Source organism: Protopterus annectens, chromosome 13.part0 (genome assembly GCF_019279795.1).
Source record: "Protopterus annectens isolate FY-2018-M chromosome 13.part0, PAN1.0, whole genome shotgun sequence".
NCBI lineage: Eukaryota > Metazoa > Chordata > Ceratodontiformes > Protopteridae > Protopterus > Protopterus annectens.
In genome coordinates, this window is record NC_056747.1 from 424,595,238 (window position 1) to 424,616,700 (window position 21,463).

Sequence of the window (21,463 nt, forward strand, 5' to 3'; positions counted from 1 at the left end):
TAGATTGACAGAAGGACAAAGACGATAGTAGAGCGAAAGTTAAATTGTTTATTTTGAGTAGCGATGAAAAAGTTGTATTGTCAGGCTCTGGACTGCATTGCATAAGTGGAAATTCCTTAAGATTCCAAGAGCAGGCTAAGTTATTTCTTATACTTATTTCACTGAACTGCACTTCTGAAACGCTTATAATTGTGCTATACAGTTGATCTACTATATTTTTGCACTGTTTTAAAACTTTTTTTATTGTTTCACTGCATTTATGTACTGTTTTATACTGTTTTAACATTACTTAACTGTAAACTGCTTTTTCATACTGAGAGTTGTATTTTCTGTTTGTAAGTGCTTTCCCCATTTCCACTTTAGTGGAAAAAAAATTCTATGTTTGCTTCCCCCCTTTCCTGTGGCAGGTCAGATACGGATTTGCTGTGTCCAGGACTGTTTGTGAGCTCCTAAGCCCCCCCCCCCACTTAACTGGGGTTAAACTATTCCTGGCACCATAAAGTCTGTTCTTCAAAATTTCCCTTGCAACTAACCAGCTTTTTAGTTTTAGCACTCATCTGTTTCTTTGATCTCAGCACTTGTTCAGAACTCATTGTAAGCACTAAATAACTTACAAATTACTACAGCACTCAACTTTCCTCATTTGTCTACAGGAAAACAGTTTTTAGTACTTAATAAATAAGCACCTATTCAGGCATGTCTAAAGTTCAGCTCCCGGTGTTTTCTCCTGTCTACCTGATGAATCTGGGCATCTTGGGACAATGCAGCAATTGCCTCATGTACACAGACAACCCTCTCCACCTACCACCCAACACTACGACCTGTGAGAGATGCACTTATATAGCCAAACTGGCAGCAAAGCTCTCTTCACCAAAGACTGGTCTAGACAGTCAAGAGGAGAAGGTAAACACTTGCATCGCACCGCACTCATCCCTCAAAACCTACACCACCAAAACACACACACAGAACCACAAAACACACACCTACATTCACGGAGGCTCTCAGTACAAATCTGCCCAAACAACAGACCTCCAAAGCAGAAATGCAAGCAACCTCCACCCCCCAACACAACCCAAATAACACACATCCCACATACTCAGTGTGCCACTCAACTACAGCCCATAAGGCATAATGTACCCAACACTCTAGTCATAGGTGACTCTATAGTCAGGCACACTGATGTTCCACTCACCAGGCTAAACAAGGAAAAAGTTACTGTCAAGCTGCCTGTCAGGTGCCAGGATCCGCCACATAACACACGCACTCAGGTCACTCCACAACAAGTACAAATATGACTCTGTCATTGTCCATGTTGGTGTGAATGACCTGAGACATACCTACCTGAACTACATGAAAAGAGACATGGAGGAGCTCTACGATCTTGTAGCCCAGGCCGGTATGACCCTAGCCCTGAGTAGCATCCTGCCATCACCCAGAATGACACCACAGTACAAGGACAAAATGATTGACTTTAACAACTGGCTAAGCTTCTGGTGTCATTCTAAGGGAATCCAGTATCTGTCTGCCTGGGATGACATGATCGACAGACCATGCTGCTTTGCCAGAAATGGCCTGCACCTGTCGCCCTTGGGATTCCGGATACTGGCAAAGGCTCTTGCCACCCCCATAGTGCCTTTTTTAGGCAAGGTTCAAATGAAAAATTCACCAGCGTAACAGGTACAAGCACGCTAAATCTGAGGGTAATGCTACTCAATGCTAGAAGTCTAAATCTCAAAATGCTCTCACTCGAGGCACTCCTTAAAAATGGAGAACAGTGACATCTGTGCAGTGACAGAGACCTGGTTCAAAACCCAGAGAGTACCCCTGCATTACCAGGCTATAATTCACACCACACCTTTCGGCCACCAAACCCGGACCGAAACACTAAAGGTGGAGGCGTGTCCATATTCATTAAGGATATCCACACCTCCAAGCTAGTTGCTCAGCATAATGCACCCGAGATTATCCAAGTTCAACTAACTCTGGGCAAAACCGCAATCCAGCTTCTAGCTTGCTACAGACCCCCCACCATGCCCCAGGATTCCCACTCCTCTTTTCTTGATACACTGGAAAACATTAAGGTACAACCCAACACTCTAATAATGGGTGATTTCAACTACCCTTCAACTACCCTACCATTAACTGGGAAAACTACTCATGTACCAACTCTTTTGCTCAACATTTTCTGGAAATCATCAATTCCAATGCTTTGGATCAACTTATCCACACCCCCACCAGGGGCAGCAATATCCTAGACATGGTCATCACCAACATGGGTGACCAGTGTTCCACACCAGAGGTCAGCTCCTCGTTGGTCAGATCCGACCACAAGCTAATCACCCTAGACATCCACATCCCGCTCCCACCCCCCATTAGGAAAACAACCATAAAAAATTTCTCAAAGCCAACTTCACGCTTCTTAAGACAGAAGTGGCAAACTTCACGCCACCCATGCAGATGGACAATAGAGGTACGACTGCTGAATCCTACACAAATGCACTTTATAAGCACACGAGTGCAGGGATCGTGCTATCCCTAACAGAACCAAGATGCTATCCTCCAAAAAAAGGAAGCCATTGGTCTTCTGCCATAAACAAACTCTACAACAGAAAAAAGAAACTGTTGCAAAAAAAAGAGTAAAATCCCATGATTGGAGGAACTTCCTGGTCAGCCTCAGTATGAAGCTGAGATCCCTCATAAAATTCTCCAAAGCTAGTTATGAAAACAAAACTGCCACTGATTCTAAAGACAACCACAAAGCATTCTATAGTTATGTCAAAAATCTCAATGGCAACACTCAGATCTGCTCTGAGTTACAGCACAATGACACTAAATATACAGAACCAACTGATATTGCCAACATCCTGGCAGATAGGTTCAGTGCTAACTTTACCCCCCTCTCACCCCCTAAAGGGCCCATCTTTATACCGGAAGAATGCAAAGTTCCTGTAATCACGGCTGCACAGGTAAAAACTTCACTCTCCAAAGCCAAGAGCACAGCATCCATGGGACCTGACAACATCCCAGGCTGCCTTCTACATGAACTACAGAATGAACTGGCACCCCACCTAAGTACCATGTTCAATCATAGCCTCACCTCAGGCTTTGTGCCCATTGAATGGCACACCATGACAGTTATCCCACTCCACAAATGGGGGGACCACAACAGACCCCGGGAACTACCGCCCCATTAGCCTGACGAGCCTCGTCTGCAAGGCCATGGAACGTATAATAAACAAAGACACTGGAGATCTCCAAACTCTGGACCCCACACAGTTTGGGTTTGTAAAAGGCGAATCATGTCTCCTAAACCTGATAGACTTCTTTGAAGTAGTCACCAAAGCCATAGATGAGGGTAAGGTGATTTACACAGCCTATCTAGATCTCGCCAAGGCATTCGACACCATCCCCCACTCTGGAATTATAGATAAACACACTAAAGTAGGTATAAATCCCTATGTTACAAGATGGGTTGCCAACTGGCTTACTGACAGAACCCACACCGTGAAAGTAGCAGACTCTAAATCAGACTTCAGACCAGTGACAAGTGAAGTACCACAGTGTTCAGTCCTGGGTCCTCTCCTGTTTGGTATCTACTTCTCTGAAGTACAGGCTAACACAGAAGGTCTTTGGCTAACTAAATTTGCAGATGACTGCAAACTAGAGCCATAACTGAAACTCCTAACGATGTGGACATCCTACAAAAGGGCCTCACTGAGACAGATGCCTGGTGTCAAAGACATGGTCTCAAGCTGAATGCCAAAAAGTGCATTGTCATCCCCTTTGGTAAAAACTGTACCCATGAACTACCACATAGGCGGTAGTCTACTTAACACCGAAAGTGTGAGAAGAGACCTTGGGACACAGGTGGACAGTAGTCTCTCCTTTGATAATCACATCGCCACAGAGGTCAGGAAATCCTTCTACGTGGCACACCTCATCACAAAAGGTTTCTCATCCAGAAAAAAAGAGGTAATTGTTCCCCACAACTCATCACTCATTAGACCCCTTATAGAATACAACGCCCCTTTTGGTATGTACCTCACAAGACATCTACAACAACTGGAAAGGCCGCAAAAATACCTCACAAAGAGGATTACTGGCCTCAAGCAGATGCCTTACGCAGACCGTCTCAAAAAACTCCAGCATTACTCCGTCGCATATCACCTACTCAGAGGCGATCTCTGCCTAACATACAAAGCTATGTCAAACCCAGAGCTGTTGGACATGCTCCAGTTAAAGAAATCCCAATCCCTCCAAGCTACACACTCTAGGGACCTAAACCTGGTCACCACAATAAACCGAACATGCTGGAGGGATAGATTCCTGTCCCACAGAGTTCCCATACTCTGGAATAGACTACGTATCTATGTCAAACAGAGCTCCTCATTAGCACTCTTCAAAAAAAATCTTGATGATTGGATGGGTAATAGGAAATTCACCCCGGGGTTCACTTCTGTGGTTCTGCTTGACAGGGGCACAGGAAAACAATTTTCTTGGGTGGCGAAAGTCAGGGTACCTTTTTGGCTAGGCTTGTATAGGCCCTAGTGCCAATAGCCTAGTACCTACCTATGAACCTATGAACCCATGAAGAGGTAAGGATGTGAATTAAGGTGAGAACAAACTTTGAGTGTAGGCAGTCAGGTTATGGATGGATGAGAATAGAGATATGTGCATTGCCATAGGGTGGAGAGGTGTTGCTGCAAAGATTTTTTGAAGGAAGAGATATTACTGGAGGTTCTGATAGCTAATGGAAGACAGTTCCAAAGCCTGGCAATAGAGAAGGAATAAAGCATGTTACCAGCTGGGCGTTTAGGTTTGTCTAGTTGCAAGAGAAGTTGATTTTCAGATCTAAGTGGCCTATTCGGATGGTAGTGGGTTAAGATGAAAGAGAGGGCTGGGCAGTCAGAGGGTTTGTAAATGATTTTGTGAGCTGTGATTAGCTGTAAGTAGGTTAAATGATGTGGAAGCTTGAGCCAGTTAATTGATTTTAAGGCAATGCAATGATGGAAGAGTATTTTGCGTTAGTTGCAAACTTGGCTACCTTATTGTAACATGACTCAAACTTGTTTTTAGGGTGGAGTGGATATTGGTGAGGAGAGGAGCACCACACAGGAGTGAAGTTAAGAGAAATGTTAAGGCGAGAGTATGCTTAGTAGTGCAGTTAAGATTGCATTTTTGTCAGTAGAGGGTGCCTAGCTTATAGGTGTTTTTTTTTTTTTTTTTTGTAATTATTCTGGATGTGGAAGTCAAATGTCAGGTTTTCATCCAGGATAACTCCTAGTAATTTAATATGGGAGACAACCTCTATAGTAGTGTTGGTTTGAGAATGAATGGTGAAATCGGTCTTATTGATAGAGAGGTTCTGCTTGGAAGTAAATAAAGTACAGTTGTGTACACTTACCATAAATGTAGATGTTCGAGTGTATTCACTGTTGCAGTCATTACATTTGGGTAATCTGCTGGCAGGTTGCCCTCACTTGGCCTGAATAACAAAGTCTTGGGTTCTGCTTCAGTTGCTGTCTCCTCTTCCATGACGTCAAGTCATCAGGGGTATAAAACATGCAGCCAACGCCATTTTATTCAGTTTTTTTTGCCCCAGATGTCAGGTGCCCCCCAAATGGGGAGCAAAAAAAAAAAAAAAAAATATATATATATATATATATATATATAAACAGCAATATATATAAATGCACTTTTAGCAACATAAACTTTACCTTCATCTAAAAGCAAATACACCACAAAGGCTTTACAATATAGTGAAGGAAAGAGAAAAAAATAGAAAAAGGGGGATGGCGGGTGGGTAACCCAGACTGCAACAGTGAATACATTCGAACATCTACATTTATGGTAAGTGTACACAACTGTACTATGTTCTTCATGTTTCACTGTTGCAGTCATTACATTTGGGTAGAATCCCAAAGCTATGGATGGGAGGACGGAACTAAATAGCATTAGGAGTGGCTATAAGGCCCTGCAGAACTGCAGTGGCAAAGCCTGCCCTGGATTTAGAGAAGAGAGGCAAATGATAATGCTTTGTGAAGGTGTGAACAGAGCTCCAAGTAGCAGCTTCTAGAATGTCTTTGGCTGGAACTCCTCTGAGAAAGGCTGCTGAGGTACAAGCAGCCCTGGTGGAATGTGACCTGATTTCCTTGGGCACAGGTTTACCATGGTGCAAGTAGCAGAAATGAATGCAGTGGCTTATCCACTTAGAAATAGTCTGCTTTGATATAGCCTTCCCCTCTGATCCTGAAGCAAATGCCACCAGTAGTTGCTCAGACTTTCTTAGAAATTTGGTCTTTTTTAAGTAGAATCTTAGTTGTCTGTGTACGTCCAATGAATGCAGAATCTGCTCCCCCTTGTTCTGTGGATTTGGGTAAAATGTTGGCAGGTGAATAGTTTGGTTAAGAGCCACACTGGATACCGCCTAGGCATAAAGGAAGGACTGGTCCTGAAAGACACCCTGTCTGGGTAAAATGTAATAAAAGGCTCCGCAGCCATGAGAGCCTGTAGTTCTGAAACCCATCTTGCTGAAGTGATTGCCAAAAGGAAAGCTGTTTTCCAACATAAAAATTTTATATCCGCAGTAGCTGGTGGTTCAAAAAGAGGCAGGGTGAGTTTTTCCAGCACAAAATTGAGGTCCCATGCAGGAGTTGGTGATCTTCTGAGAGGCCTTAAATTTTTGGCCCCTCTAAGATACTGTTTTAGCAGAGGATGAGAAAAGATGGGAGGCTCCATATTGTAATGAGCCGAGATGGCAGAGGCATGGATTTTTACTGAAGAAAAAGATAGGCCCTTGTCAAGCATCTCAGTCAAGTATTGTAAAATCTGAGGGATATTTGGTTTTGCTGTGTCCATTCCTTGTGCTTGGTTCCAAGCACAGAATCTCTTACATTTATCAGCATAAGATTTTCTAGTATTAGGCCTTCTGGCTTCCAAAATGCCATCCATCACAGATTTATTGGGAAGTGTTGTTTGAATAATTAAATGATCAGCCATGCTGCAAGGTTCAGAGTTTGGAGCTGAATGTGCAGAATTTGATTGTTCTGCTGAGACAGTAGATGAGGTATTTGAGGCAAGTACCAAGGAGGGAGTTGAGATATATTCCTTAGAATTGGGTACCAGTGCTGGCGAGGCCAGTCCAGAGCAATTAGGATCATTTTTGTTTTTACCTGTCTGACCTTTAGTAAGACCTTGGAGAGAAGAGGCAGAGGGGGAAAGGCATAGTCTGATAGGTTTTTCCAATTGAAGGACAGGGCATCCAATTTCCATGCTTGTCTGTGATAAGTCCTTGGGCAAAATTTGTCCAGCTGATTATTTTGGGGAGAGGCAAATAGATCTATGTCTAGGCTCCCCCATTTCTGTGTTACCATGCTGAAGATTTGTGGATCCAGTTTCCACTCATGCAGGTCCATAAGATTTCTGCTTAGGTCGTCTGCCAGAGTATTTTGTTTTCCTGGCAGGAACTGAGCTTGAAGATGTATTTGGTAGGTCAAGGCTGTGTTCCACAATGCCATGGCTAGTCTGCAAAGGGGGTAGGAATGTGTACCCCCCTGCTTGTTTATGTACCACATAACCGTGGTGTTGTCCATCTATCAGAAGTTGTCCTGGATGAAATAAGTCCTTGAAGGCTGTCAAAGCATTCTGATCAGCTAGCATCTCTTTCTGGTTGATATGCAGATGCATTTGTTTTGGGCTCCATATGCCCTGAATGCATCTCCCCGCCAGGTGGGCCCCCCAAGCATAGTCTGATGCATCTGTAGTTAGGGTTTGGGTGGCAGGGGGTAGAGTGAATGACAGTCCCTTGTTTTGGTGATATGTCTCTGCCCATCAAAGAAACTCCTGTTGTAGGCAAGGAATGAGAGGAATCATTGTTTCCAGACTGTGACAATGTTAACTCCATAAACTTTTTAGGTACCATTGAAGTTTCCTCATATGCAGTCTTGCATATGGAATTAGTAGAATGCAGGATGCCATGAACCCCAAAGCCTACAGAATTTGTCTTGCAGATAACTGGGTTTTTGTTGCCACCTGTTTGAAAGTATGTTGTCAGTTGCCTTTGTTTGTCTGGCTTAAGGTAAGCCATCTGGGCAGCTGTATTCAAGCTTGCACCCAGGAAAGTAATTATTTGAGAGGGTACCAGTTGTGATTTCTTTTCATTTAATGGGTACCCTAGGCATGTTAGAAGCCTTTTTACAAACGCCAGATGTTGAAGAAGAATGTCCTTGTTCTCTGCTTGAATGAGACAGTCGTCCAGTAAGGATAAATTTGAATGCTTCTTTGTCTGCAAAATGCAATTACTCATGCTAGGCACTTTGTAAAGACCCTGGGCACAGTAGATAAGCCAAAGGGCAGTGCAGAGAATTGGTAATGCAAAAAACCTGCCTTGAAGCGGAGGTATCTTCTGCACGATTCCCTTACTGGGATATGCAGGTATGCCTCCTTTAAGTCTAGAGTCACTAACCAAGCATTCCTGCCCATCATAGACAGTAGCTGTTGTAAAGTCAGCAATTTGAATTTTGGAATGTCCAGGAACGTGTTCAAAATCGATAGGTCCCGTATTGGACGCCAGGCATCTGGGTACCAGGAACAGTCTTGAATAAAAACCTTGTCCTTTTTCCTTTTCTGGTACTGGTTGACTAGCCCCCATATCCATGAGGGATGTAACTTGTTTCTGAGCCTCTGCCCGTTGATTTTGTGGCAGATCTGGCCAACCGTTTGGAATTGGCAAAGTATGGAAATTAAATCTTTACCCCTGGGATACCATGTTTAATACCCACTTGTCCTGGGTAATTAACTTCCAATTTTGAGCATGAAGTGCTAATTTTCCCCCAAGGGGGCTGCCAAAAGATAAGTGCTTGGTGAAGGTAGAGGGAAGTCATTGAGACTGCTTGCTGTAGGGTTGTGCTTTGTTTCCTCCAGATTTGGAGGTGGAGGCACTCCATTGCTTTGACCTGTAAGAACCCTGTGATTGGTATCTAGAACCTTTTGAGCACCTGGACTTGAGAGGCTCTGTTGGACACAGGAAAGGACCGATTTTAGTAGGCCAGTGCCTACTGAACCTGGGTGGCTGCACTTGTAAGAAATATTTTACAGTTTGCATAGATTTAGCTTTGTCTTCCATTTTCTTTAAAACCTCTTCTGCCTTATTACCAAACAGAGTAACATGCTGTAAAGGGGCATCCAACAATTTAGCTTTAACATGCTCAGGCAGATTTTGCTCCTTGAGCCAGGCATGCCTTCTAATCACAGATCCAGTAACTGCGGCCCTGCAAGAGGCCTCCAAGGAATCAAAACCACATTGCAGCGTATGCTTTCCAACCTGTTCTGCTGCATGCAATAATTCCTGTAATTCTTTATTTTCCACACAATCAGAAATCAACATAATTTTCTGTTTCAATAAGCCCATAACATGCTGCTGATATTTAAGCATATGAAACTGGCAGTTTAAGGGCCTAATTGCCAAGGTTGCAGACGTATAAATCTTCTTTCCCCATCTATCCAGCGCAGTGGAATCTCTATCAGAGGGGGTAGGATTTTTGGCTGTATAGGCCTTTACACCTTTGGGACACTGTGAGATAGTCTCAGGATCAGCAACAGGATTTTTGAAAAGTCAGGAACCCTGTAATATCTGTCTGGCTTACTAGGAGCCGGAGGTAGGGAATCAGGAGCCATGCTTGATTCCAAAAACACATCAACAATGTCTAATACAGGAGGTATAGCCAAAGGCCTATGCTGAGGAAGAAGAAGAAAATCCCTAAGCCTCTTTTTTGATTGAGAGAAATCCTGACTCTCCCAATGAAAATGCTCCCTTAAAGTATGCAAGGTTTCTCCAAAAGAATAATCCCCAGGAGGAGAAGCAGATGGGATGGATTCTTCTGCATCTGAATCCTCATAGGGTGGAATAGAAAATTCCTGATCTGAAGAGGAATCAGAAAATATGGAAACCTGATCTGAAGATTCATAATCAGTGTCTTGCCTAGGCCTCTTAGCAGAGGGGGGTTGGGAAACCCTGATCTAGGTAATTAAGTCCTCAGCCATTTTGATCAGCTGTTTTTTAGGCATAGGGGCCTGAGCACATGGCTCATGCGTCAGTTTTTTTAGACTTAGAAGATGTTTTTGGTCTTATTTTTGAAGCTGGTGTCGGTTTTATATAAAAATGTTGAGGCCTGAAAACACCCTCAGAAGCCGTTGCCTGCTCAGCGGCTCTGGACCAATCCAAGGGAGAGACATCCGCGGGTTCAATACTCTGAGAATCTCGTGGCATACCGGACTCTGCATGGGTCTCGGTAGAGGCCTGCGACTCAAAAGTAGTGGGTATTAAGGGCTGCAAAAGCACCTCACTGAGTACCGGCGAACCGGTGACTGGCTTAGGAGAAGCTTCGTCGTCGGCTTTGGACCTTGACGGTCTGTCTGTGTCTTTTTCTTTACGTTTTTTTTTTGTGAACTCCGGTAGTCGGATTGCTAACCGACAACATTTCAGGGTAATTAAATCTGGATCCAAAATATTTTGAAGCAAAAATATACTGAAGCTTAATAGTGCGTTGGTTAAATAGACTACAAAACTGACAGCAAGGCACGTTATGATCTGGGCCTAGGCAAGGAATACAATACAAATGAAAATCCTTATGAGGTATTTGCTTCCCACAAGTAATGCAATTATTAACTTTTACTGACATTGGTAAGGAGCAAGAAAAAGTTTCCCCAACAGGGTACTTAGCTTTAGTTGAAGACTTCGGTTCTGAAACTCGAATGCGAAAATTTCCGAATTTGGCCGACCGGCACTTGTGAACTGCTTCTGATTTGGGCACCGCGCGGCAAGAAAGACTTATTAAAATGGCGTCGGCTGCATGTTTTATACCCCTGACGACCTGACGTCATGGAAGAGGAGACAGCAACCGACGCAGGACCCAAGACTTTATTATTCAGGCCGACTGAGGACAACCTGCCAGCAGATTACCCAAATGTAATGACTGCAACAGTGAAACACGAAGAATATCATTTCAGTTTTGTTTGGGTTTAGAGCTAGATGATTATTAGCCATCCAGATTTTGGTGATGGTAAAGGCATTCTGGCTTATCTGCAAAAGTTCTGTTGATTTAGCAGAGCAAATAATGGTTGAATTATCTGCATATTGTACAACAGTTACATACTTAAGGTTGGTATGGAAGTCTTTTATAAAAATACTGAATAGAAGGGGTCCTAAGATGGAGCCTTGGGGGGACACCTGTAGAAGAGTTAAGAAATGGGGAGAAAGAGTTGAGCCATCTAGTGGACTGTTGTCCATCTTTTAGATAGTCTGTGAACCAGTTTAGAGTTGGGGGAGATACCTAGAGTGGAGAGCTTACTGAGGAGTAGGGGGAGGGAGAGCATATCAAAGGCTTTTGACAGGTCAAGAAAGAGAGAGGATACAAATTTACCAGTGGTTCTAGCTTGATTGACTGTGTGTGATTATTTTACCCCAAACCAGTCCCCTTTCACACCTTGACTATGATTCTGTGCATTGGTTCAAAAGAAGACCATCTGTGCTAATACAATGTCTGGTAACTCTTGGAACTTCTACAGAAGCTTAGGTTAAAGCTCTATAAATCCTCAACTTAACTCAAAAGACTAGCATTCACATAAAGCTACCACCAAATCTGTTGCTTTGGTTTCTCACAGTCACCACAATATGCACTACAGAGAAAGTTGTTGCTCTTCTTTCTGCTGCTGTTCAACAAAGAAGTCAGGATTCTAATTAACATTCTGGACCACCTGTACTGCTTTTTGGTAGCTAAAGCTAAACCTTTTTTAGCTGCTCTAAACCACAACCTTTATGACAAAACAAAACAAATCCTGTTAAGTCTTCCGTTTTTTGGTGACTTCTATCTGTCTTACTTAAAACATAAGGTGTGTATGCGAGAGGAAGTACTGCTGACACACATGGACAGATAAACTTTTTGAACCATCCTTATAGTCTCAAACAAATTGGAAAAATATTGGCTCACAATCAGTAATAATTATCAGTAAAATTAGTATCCTTTTGCTATTCCCTTTTCCCCCCACTGGTTTCTCAGAGTCATTAAGTCCTAACAGTCCACAACCCAACCAAATTCTAGTGAACTTCTCTCCTTACTGACTACTCCCAGAGAAACAGCTCGGTAGGGGGGTCTCTCTGGCTTCTAAGGGAGGACAGCCCTTTGGCTATTCATGAAGGTTGGGACAAGAGCAAACTTCCTTAGTGGTGGAGCTACTGAACCATAAACCCATTATCCAAATGAGGACTAGTCAGATCCCTAATCAGGAATGCAGCTACATGCACGTCAGGTAGACTATCATCCCCAGTATTTAGGAAGGCCTATCACACTACCCCCTTCTTAACTAAGTTGCGTGTTCTTGCTCTTCATTTCCTGGCCTCCACCTGGAGCTGCACAGGTACTGTCCTTGAGGTCCAAGTCATAGATGAAAATGGTCCATGATGACAAGTTCATTATCTGGTTAACAGAAAAATACATTGAAATAAACTAAATTAAAATTAAAACTACATTGGGCCAGAAAATTACTGCTACAGTTGCTGACATATCCCAGGAAACAGACCACTATGACTTTGACTATTAGGTCCCTGAGATGAAAGTAGATATTCTCACAACACATGAAAATCACAAAGGAATTCGTCCTGCATCAATATTTACTTATGGATGCCATGATCATGTCAAAAGGTGAGCAGTTTTTTGAAAAACTTGGAAAGTATTTTTAAAGCAGACCGCAAATTATAATTTTGAAAATGTTAGCGTTTTTTTTTTTTTTGTAAATTTGGGGAAGATAACACAATGACGACAAAAAAATTAAAACAGTTTATGGAAAATTTGCATCTAAGGAATGATGTCAATCTTCAGAATTACAAAAACAGAGACATCAGTCATTGCTAAAGCCAACATCTACAACAGCACTGAATACTAAGTGTAAGAATACAGTCTGGCCTACATGAATAATACATTTGTGATGCAACTGAAATCTTGATTAGCTCATTGGAAGCTCTAAATATAGCTAATCAGGACGTCAATTTACAATAAATGTGTTAATGTTAAGTTTCCCTGCCACATTTGTTTAATCTACCAAAAGAAAAATCATAATTTTAGGAAATCAAAGAAATGTAAGGTGCAGCATTCTAAATAAGTTGTGGTGCTGACACAAGGACCCAAGAGCTGAGGAAAAAGCAGAACATACTACAGTAACACTTTCAAAAGAGAGCATTCAGTCTTTCTTTTCATGCAAGCAACCAAAAAAAAAAAACACAGATAACCACTAGCTCTAATTTAAGTCTTCTTGAATGGATGTACATTACTTAGTTTATACTACATGATTGTGTTAATTAGTTTTAAATAGTAATAATGATGCAGACTAAACAGTGACAGAGTAGGCTTAGTAAAATCTAGAAAGCAAATACTCTATGGTACTCTAACAGCAGCAAGCTCATAATAAAGCAACTAATCTTTTGTTCTCAGTTATAGAAACCAGCTACCCTTCTTTCATGTGCTCTGCAAAAACAAGATGAAATGTTATTAATATTATAGTTTACTACTTTGATCCCTGTCACACCTGTACCTGCATATGTGTACTATATGTTTTAAGTCAGTAACAATGCATACAACCATTCAGTATATGAACTTTGCAAATGCCTAAAATACTCCATATTAAAGCCCAGCTTAACAACTGTCAAAACTTACCTCCTTGCTGTGTTTTGATCTGAACTGGTTCTGAAAGAGGCCCATCTCCCACAGATGTGAATGCCAAAACCCTTACACTGTAGGTTTCATGAGGCACCAGACTGGGTATTGTGGTCAGAAGACCATTGTCCACATTCTGTTTTTGCCAGTTTTGTACAGGCTCATCAGGTTCCATTGTATAATATATGCGGTAACCACGAATTTGTCCATTTGGTTCTACAGGTTCTTCCCACCGGATCATCATAGTGGTGAGGCCCAATATCTCTACTCGGACATTACGAGGTGGGCTAGCTGGGGCCTGTTCACCTGTTCGAGCCCTCACGGGCTCACTCGGTGGGCCCTGCCCAATCGAGTTAACTGCTGATACCCTGATCTCATATTCTGAGTTGGGACTTAGACCCCCTATGCTGTAACGGGTAGTTGTTATGCCATCTTTGACTTGGTATGGTCCATCAGAGTTTGTAGGCCGGTACTGGATGATGTAATGAGACACTGGATCTGGATTGCCAGAATCCCATACTATTGTTACACTGGTTGCAGTTGTCTCTGTTGTCACAACAGGAGTGCCAGGTGGTTTAGGTAAAGCTGAAATATAAAAAAAAGCTGGAATAGTAACCAAACGATATAAAAAAGTCACATTTAATTAACAGAAAAATAATCAGCTATGCACACTTTAGACTAAAACAGGTCGGAAATGAGGGCTTGGTTTACATGGACACCTCTAATAAAGATATGTATATCTAATGTCCAGATGTAAACAGAAAAGAGTACTCCAAAAATAGCATTATATTTCATAAACTAACAGTTACTGACAAAATGAAGACATAACATTTAAATGAGCTAGCTGCCACTGACAACACTTGCTCTCTTCATTTATATATTATCCACTCTTGTCTCATATACTATTCTCGAATGACAAGTACAGTAATACAACTTGAAATACTTGTGATCTCTCTCTTCTTTTACTTGTTACCCTCTGTTCAGAGACCATTCTCATACTGGATTAAACTCCACACATTTTCAAACACAGAATATCAGAGCATTTAAGTGACAGATGTTGTCACTGATCATCAAATGCCCTTTATGCATGTGTCACGGTATACCACAACACTCATTTTAGATTTACTAGTCTTGTGAATCTGGACTACGTAGTCCTAAGTAGTCAGGGGTCACACTACTTTACAACAGAAAAAAGCTGGACTGTTAACTTAGGAGCATTTAGTCTGGTATTAAATGGCACATGTTAATATAGTTTCTGCTCTGCATTTTTTTTTAATACAATTGCTTTGGTGAAGGTATGCTTTTCAGTTGGCGTAATATTAGTGTGATGCATTGTTTCATCTTGCACTTTGAAACAATGACTTTTTTTTTACAGTTTAAATTGGAAAAGTGATTGTACATCTGTTTAAATTGACTGGTCACATGACTCTCCTCAAAGTTCTAAACTGGGGTAAGGTTTTTATCACTGAAGTAGGCTTCCAAACCAAAACTGGCCTGACTTTTTTTACATTTCTGGAATCAAACTACATGTTTATCACTACTATGCAGTGCTGAACTTTCCTGTGTGTGTTTCTTTTTGGTTTCATCAAACGACAAGCCATCTCTAAAAACAAGAGCCTTTCCAGTCACTGTATATATATAGTGGACACATTTAATATGGTAACTGCATACAAGTAGGACAAAACTCATTAATGGAGCAATCTGCAAAAAGCAGTCAACATGTTCTTTCAAGGTTTGGAAATGACTACCACTTCAAACAAAGGCTAGCTTTCAAAAAAAATAAATTTAAACTAGCTGCAGTGAGACTTACCTCAATTTTTACCTTCTTGTCAATAATAAAAAGCTTTCTTCTCCTCAACAAAAACAAACATTTTCTAAAGAAGAAAATCGAAATCTGCAATAAATTCATAGCAGACAGCAAAGGACATAGGTTCATAGGTTGGTATTAGGCTATCAGCCTTAGGGCCTATACAAGCCTAGCCATAACAATTCACTGGCTATTTCTTCCCACACTATTTACTTCCCTGTACCCCTGTCTAGCAGGGCGACTACATCACTAATTAGCTCAGCTGAAAGATGAGAACGACTACATTCCTGTAGCATAACTAGGTAATTAATAGAATTTTGTTCACACTCACACAGTACTGCCTGTAAGTACATTTTTATGCCTGTTGAGGACTTACTGAGCCACACACCTCAGGTACTCAGATGCTGAATATGTACTATGTTATGTCTGAAAATTATTTTCAGAATAATCTCCTAAAAATTAGTTCATGCTGGATTGAGACCAGAGAGGTTGCCTGTAAAACATGAGCTTGTGCTCTGCTTCTAACTACTGGTCGGCAAATTCTGCTCTGTTACCACTTAAGGGATGAATATAGGTGGGGTACATCAAAAACATCTACATGTACCTCTTGACGGTGATGTGAATACGGCAGTGTGCAGGCATCTATTCAAGGTCAGTAAAAGAAGGCTAAACTGGTCCACTAACTGTTGGTTTTGCCCTTATTTTTTTTTGACATGTGAAACCATACAGAAGCAAATGATCACAAAGATGCACTGCATACGTGAATGTGTACCCTCAGAAGGTAGACCAGATGAATAAACATCAATATTACATGTACTACCTCTCTAAGGAAGATAAGAGGAAACAAATGCTATTCCCTAGGCTTAACATCCTCAGAAATGAAAATTCTACAAAATGCCCCTCCCACCAAGAATTCTTATCACACCTCTATCAGCCTTATCCTCTGACAGACCTAGCCTAGGCCATAAAGACAAGCAAATCAAAAGAGAAGGTTCAAATACAAAATAAATTAGTAGTATAACAGGTCTAGCGGCAGACATGGATGATTCTGTGAAAAAATTTATAAAGCAGGAAAAATATCACATAGCGCCATATAAAATTATATAGTTACATTCAGCACACTTCACAGGGACAAAGTAGTAGCCATCCTCCATTTTGGCTGAGCTTTTGAGAACTCTACAGAGCACTAATAAAGCAGCTGAACTGTAAGAAGATAAAAGTAATGCCTAATTCAAAAGCTCGCAAACACTATATAAAAGGAAGAAGACCCAGGAATGGGTGCAATACAAGTGAAAGGATAATAGAAAAAAATACTGCCGTCAAGTATCTAGAAGCACATATGTTTGGTTGACAGGGAAATAAGGAGAACTTCATTTTATGTATTATTTTTTTTTTACTTATACCTTAGGAATTTGTTTAAGTGGGACATTACAGAACTGTTGTCGTGTGAACACAGCACTCATTCAACAAAAAGAAAATCACAGCTACAATAAGTAGCAGAGACAGCATTTTATTTTAAAAACTGTCATGCCTTCTGAGGTTCAAAATTTAAGTTTTAGGTACACATTCAACTTACACTTCACTGTTATCTGTGATACAGCCTCGATGACTCCTAGGCTAGACATGGCCACACAGGTATAATTGGCAGACTCCTTGATACCAGTCAGTTCTAATACATTTCTGCCAATTGGCATTTCATCCTCAGGTGTCAAGTCATCTCCTGCAAGTACCCACTTGACATAAGGCATTGGTGAGCCCACTGCAACACAGGTGATATTGACATTGCCTCCTGGCATTATCTCATGGCTGGCCGGCATGATGGAAAACCTAGGTGGGACACGGCGAACTGATGGTGGGAAAAGTAGTAAAAAAGGAAGAAAAACATTAGTGTTTAAAAACATTAAAACAACTGCACAGAAAAATGCCTTAAACTGTAACTGTACTTCACAAACAGGAGATAAGACATAAAGCAATGTTTCATAGCAATGAGGTTCCATTGACCAAGATTGGACCCATCACAGCACATTAAAATACACAAAAATTTATTAGTAATTTCTCATCTTTAATGTGAAAAAAGTGAAAGTGGTCACTTTTAAATACCAAGGTGCCAAACATTGACTGAACTGAGTTTCTCATTATAATAAAATGACTTGTTTCTGAGTTCTATCACAGTTTAGGGGTACTAGAATGTCAAGAAAGCTGCAAGCAGCCTACACTGTTCACTAGATATAAAACTACAATGAATGCCCAACAGTAGAGCAGTGTGGTTATATGGCATATTTCAGTCTTACCAACATGACCCATCTAATAGAAAACCATGGAAAACAGAAACTACTATCATATGGTATTCTCTACATAATCCTCCTTAAATGTAAACCATCTTTAAAATGGCTGACTTCTAATGTTAAGGCCTCAGCAGTAGCTTGTGTTTGGTTATAATGCCTTCCAGAAGGTATGCAGCAAGTGACCCCACTATCTAGCTTATAAGACTCTTGCTTATTGTCAGCCATGAAGTCATATTTATAACCATTACCAATAGATTGCAGATAATAAGTTAATATCCTTTTCCACCAGCAAAACAGTTACTAATTAACAAAAACTTTGTGAGCTTTCCCGAAGCTAACAGAATTACAAATAATTTCTTATATCCTAAGGCTATAACCTGCTGGTGGTGATAAAGCTATCTCTAATCTAAATAGCAGCAGGGAGAAACTTCAGGAGGAAAGATGAGAAACTCCAATGAAATTTTTGTGGTTTTCTGTATATAAAACTGTACAAAAAAGCCTCTTTAAGATCTGACACGGTTCCATCGATAGATGCAGCTCTCAGATTCACAAACACCATGCAAATAGGTAAAAAGAGAAAGATAGACAAAGAGAAATTATATATAAATATATAAAATGCATAGAGGAATATAACTGAAGGGTCGCTAGCATGCCCAGACGGATACTGGAAAGAAGGGGAGGAAAACCCACTTTAATGCTGCATACTTTATCCAGCTGATGTGGCCAAATGTGGCAGTACACATTGTCACATCACAGCCCTGGCATAATAATAAATATAATAATAATAATAATAATAAAAAAATAAGAATGATAGGAACGTTGAGAACATCGACATGTTTGTGCATCTCCTTTGCTAAGAAGTGGATGCAGCTTCGAGACCTCACATTAAGAAAATGAATGTTTGTCAGGTTCACTTGCCTGTGTTTTCTGAAATGGTGCAAAGCTCTGGAATCCCAGTTGTCTATCAGAATACAGATAGAATCAAACAAAGTCATGAGTAGCCCCCACAGGCAACTAAAATGGTCTAAGATTTGCATTTTCAGTTTGAAAAGCAGCCCAGCTACTAAACAAGAAATAAACATTGCGACTGACTACTATTACCTACAATTACATTCTGCCATTCTTACAACAATACAAAAACTCCAGTCAGGAAAGAACTTTATTAGGGCAAAAGCAGTTAGCTCAAAAAGATTCAAGATACCTCTTCTGAAAAACAGCACAGTTTAAGTACCATCTCAAAAATAAGTGACTTTCCAGCAGTATCATAACTGTCACTGGATTACCTGTGTTCTGTCTTTGCAGTGGTACCGTACTAACAATATATGTAAGCAGGTCAGGTTAGGTAAAGTATTAATGCTTAAAAAAGTCGTAAAAAAGAGAAACACAGGCACAGTCAAAGAATACATGTAGTAGAAAAAGCAACTCCCTGTCTTATAAAGGAGAAATGCAAAAGTAAAGGTGGTTTGTGTTTGCTAGCACATTGAGATAAATATGTGAAACCAGTGACGTGCTGGGTTGAAAACGCTTCATGTTAAGTTATTCCTGCACTACTATAGTCTAGCGTACAGTGCTGTGTGACACTTTAAAGAAAACAAATATCAGAATGCCAGTTCCAATATGTTTTCACTGAACTGATACAGACTTAAAGAGAAAAAAAAAGGACTACTTCACACCTGCTGCCATACCCTTGTGAACTGTATAAACAGATGGAGCAGTTAGATAACAGCCTGCAACTCTGTTGTTTTTTCAAGTGGCCTGTATCCATTAAAAGACTTCTAAAGTCTCTCAATTCCTTCTGAATTCTTTGCCACTTCAGAGAGGCTGTTCTAGGCAGGGTGGCAGGAAACTATCTCCTCTGGTGTCAGTGTGGAAAAAAAAAATCTCACACTGCCTCTAAGCTGCTCTTCAACATTTTGAAAATGTTCCGTGTATTTTGTGCAGTGCCTTTTCTGAACTATGCTCTTAAAATGTGTAGCTGTTATACATGAACTTCTGTCCTCTTGTTTATTTTTCCTCCTGTTTATATCCATTACATTAATTTACTCTATCTTGTTCTCCATTCATAAGATGTTTGTTATGAACAGCTTGCTACATTTAAGCTGTCCTCAAATCTACTGCCTGAATTCTGTGCTGTAAGACTGGCACAATGGCACAAAGGAAGGCTCCTGTGTGCAAACATGGATGAACTAGTAATGTTTGCAGCACTAATTACAAAGGCACATAGTGTTATCAACAATCCTCATTTGGGGGGATCAATCCTCTCTGCTGACAGCTTCCAGGTGGGGACTCCTGGGCAAGGCAGTATGGACCAAATGGAAATGTATACAGATGCCCACACTGACATCAGTGCAAATCATTTGTACACAGAGCTAGCATAAAATGGGGCACTACTACAAACAAGTCTCAAAGTCACACCATGGATCTGTTGTGAGTATGAGACCTACAGTTGAGTTCTAACTCTTGAATAAGGCAACAAATGGGATGACCAAGCTATACCCTACCTAGAATCACATGTAGTTTGGGAAGATGTTAAAAACTACTTAAAAAATATGTTAGTGAGAAGAGGTATTTCTAGAAATCGGCAGTTTACTAGGGGTGGTCTCAGGTTTCTGTACAAAGGAACACTTAACTTCCAATGTGCTACAAAAACTCAGTTACTCTCTGAATAGAACAGCATTCACAAAGCTCTACTTAACTGCCATGTCAAATTACTTTTTCATTTTTAGTTCATCTGACTAAAGAACATGCACTGGCAAAACAGTGGAAAGTGGCTGCCGAGCCACTGTTTTTTTTTTTGCTAGAATCTTCCTAATCTGAATCCTTTTTCATGCATCTGGTTTATTTTAGTAAGTTATCTTAACAACTTATCTGTTTTTTAATTACATCTGTTTGTATTTGTTTTGCTGCTGTTGGGTTAAGTCCTTGTTCCTACTACTATCTCCATTTTGGTTTTGGGACTAACGATACTGACATCTCTCTAGTCTGTGAAGTACATGAAGCAATGGTTAAACTGCAAATCTGCTGACTAAACTACCTGTTGCCTTCCATCTAATTTTGACTTTTTAAAGTTCCTGTTTGTATTCCATTGTTTTACTGTATGAAACCATTCCTTGGACTTTACAATATTTCTTTTTTTAACTTATAGTGTGCATCACTGTGGAAAAATTGTGGAACTAGCAGATGGCACTGCTCTTAAATTTTGTCCTGCGTGGAGCTAGTGTTTTTTCAACAGACACCATATTATCATTCAGTACTCAGTGTGAGCTTTTGTGAAAGCTGTTTTTTTTCTTATTTAAATAACCACTTTTGTTCTGTTTTTGGCAATGATGTTGACATTCTGCATTATAGGACACAACGAAAAGCTCACCAGAATAAAGGTGAAGTGGTATAAACAAGCAGAAAATTCCAACAAAACGACTTGACACCAACATAGAGCAGCAATAAATTTAATTTAAGAACAGTCAGAAAGGTAGCAAAGTACCCTTCCTCAGTGCTTACTAACAAACATAAGTAGTCATCAGTTCTATACATATCAATTAATCATTCCTAAATCACATAGCCAATAAGGAAAGTTAATCAATAAATACCAATAAGTGTTTTAAAAGGATATATACACTTAAAACTTCAAGTCTCTAAAACAACAATTCAAACATATTTCTACACAA

The 21,463-nt window shown here is 40.6% G+C and overlaps 1 protein-coding gene across 32 annotated transcripts in view; it reads right to left on the bottom strand.

The window, feature by feature from the left end:
* Window positions 1-21,463, bottom strand: part of LOC122787386 (receptor-type tyrosine-protein phosphatase S-like) — a 3,272,784-nt gene that overhangs the window by 798,549 nt on the left and 2,452,772 nt on the right. For all 32 annotated transcript variants that reach the window (XM_044054059.1, XM_044054057.1, XM_044054056.1 and 29 more), the window contains 2 exons: window positions 17,090-17,359; window positions 13,707-14,291 (listed from right to left, as the gene is read on the bottom strand). In XM_044054059.1, the coding sequence (XP_043909994.1) occupies window positions 13,707-14,291; window positions 17,090-17,359 (855 nt within the window). The remainder of the gene's footprint in view (window positions 1-13,706; window positions 14,292-17,089; window positions 17,360-21,463) is intronic.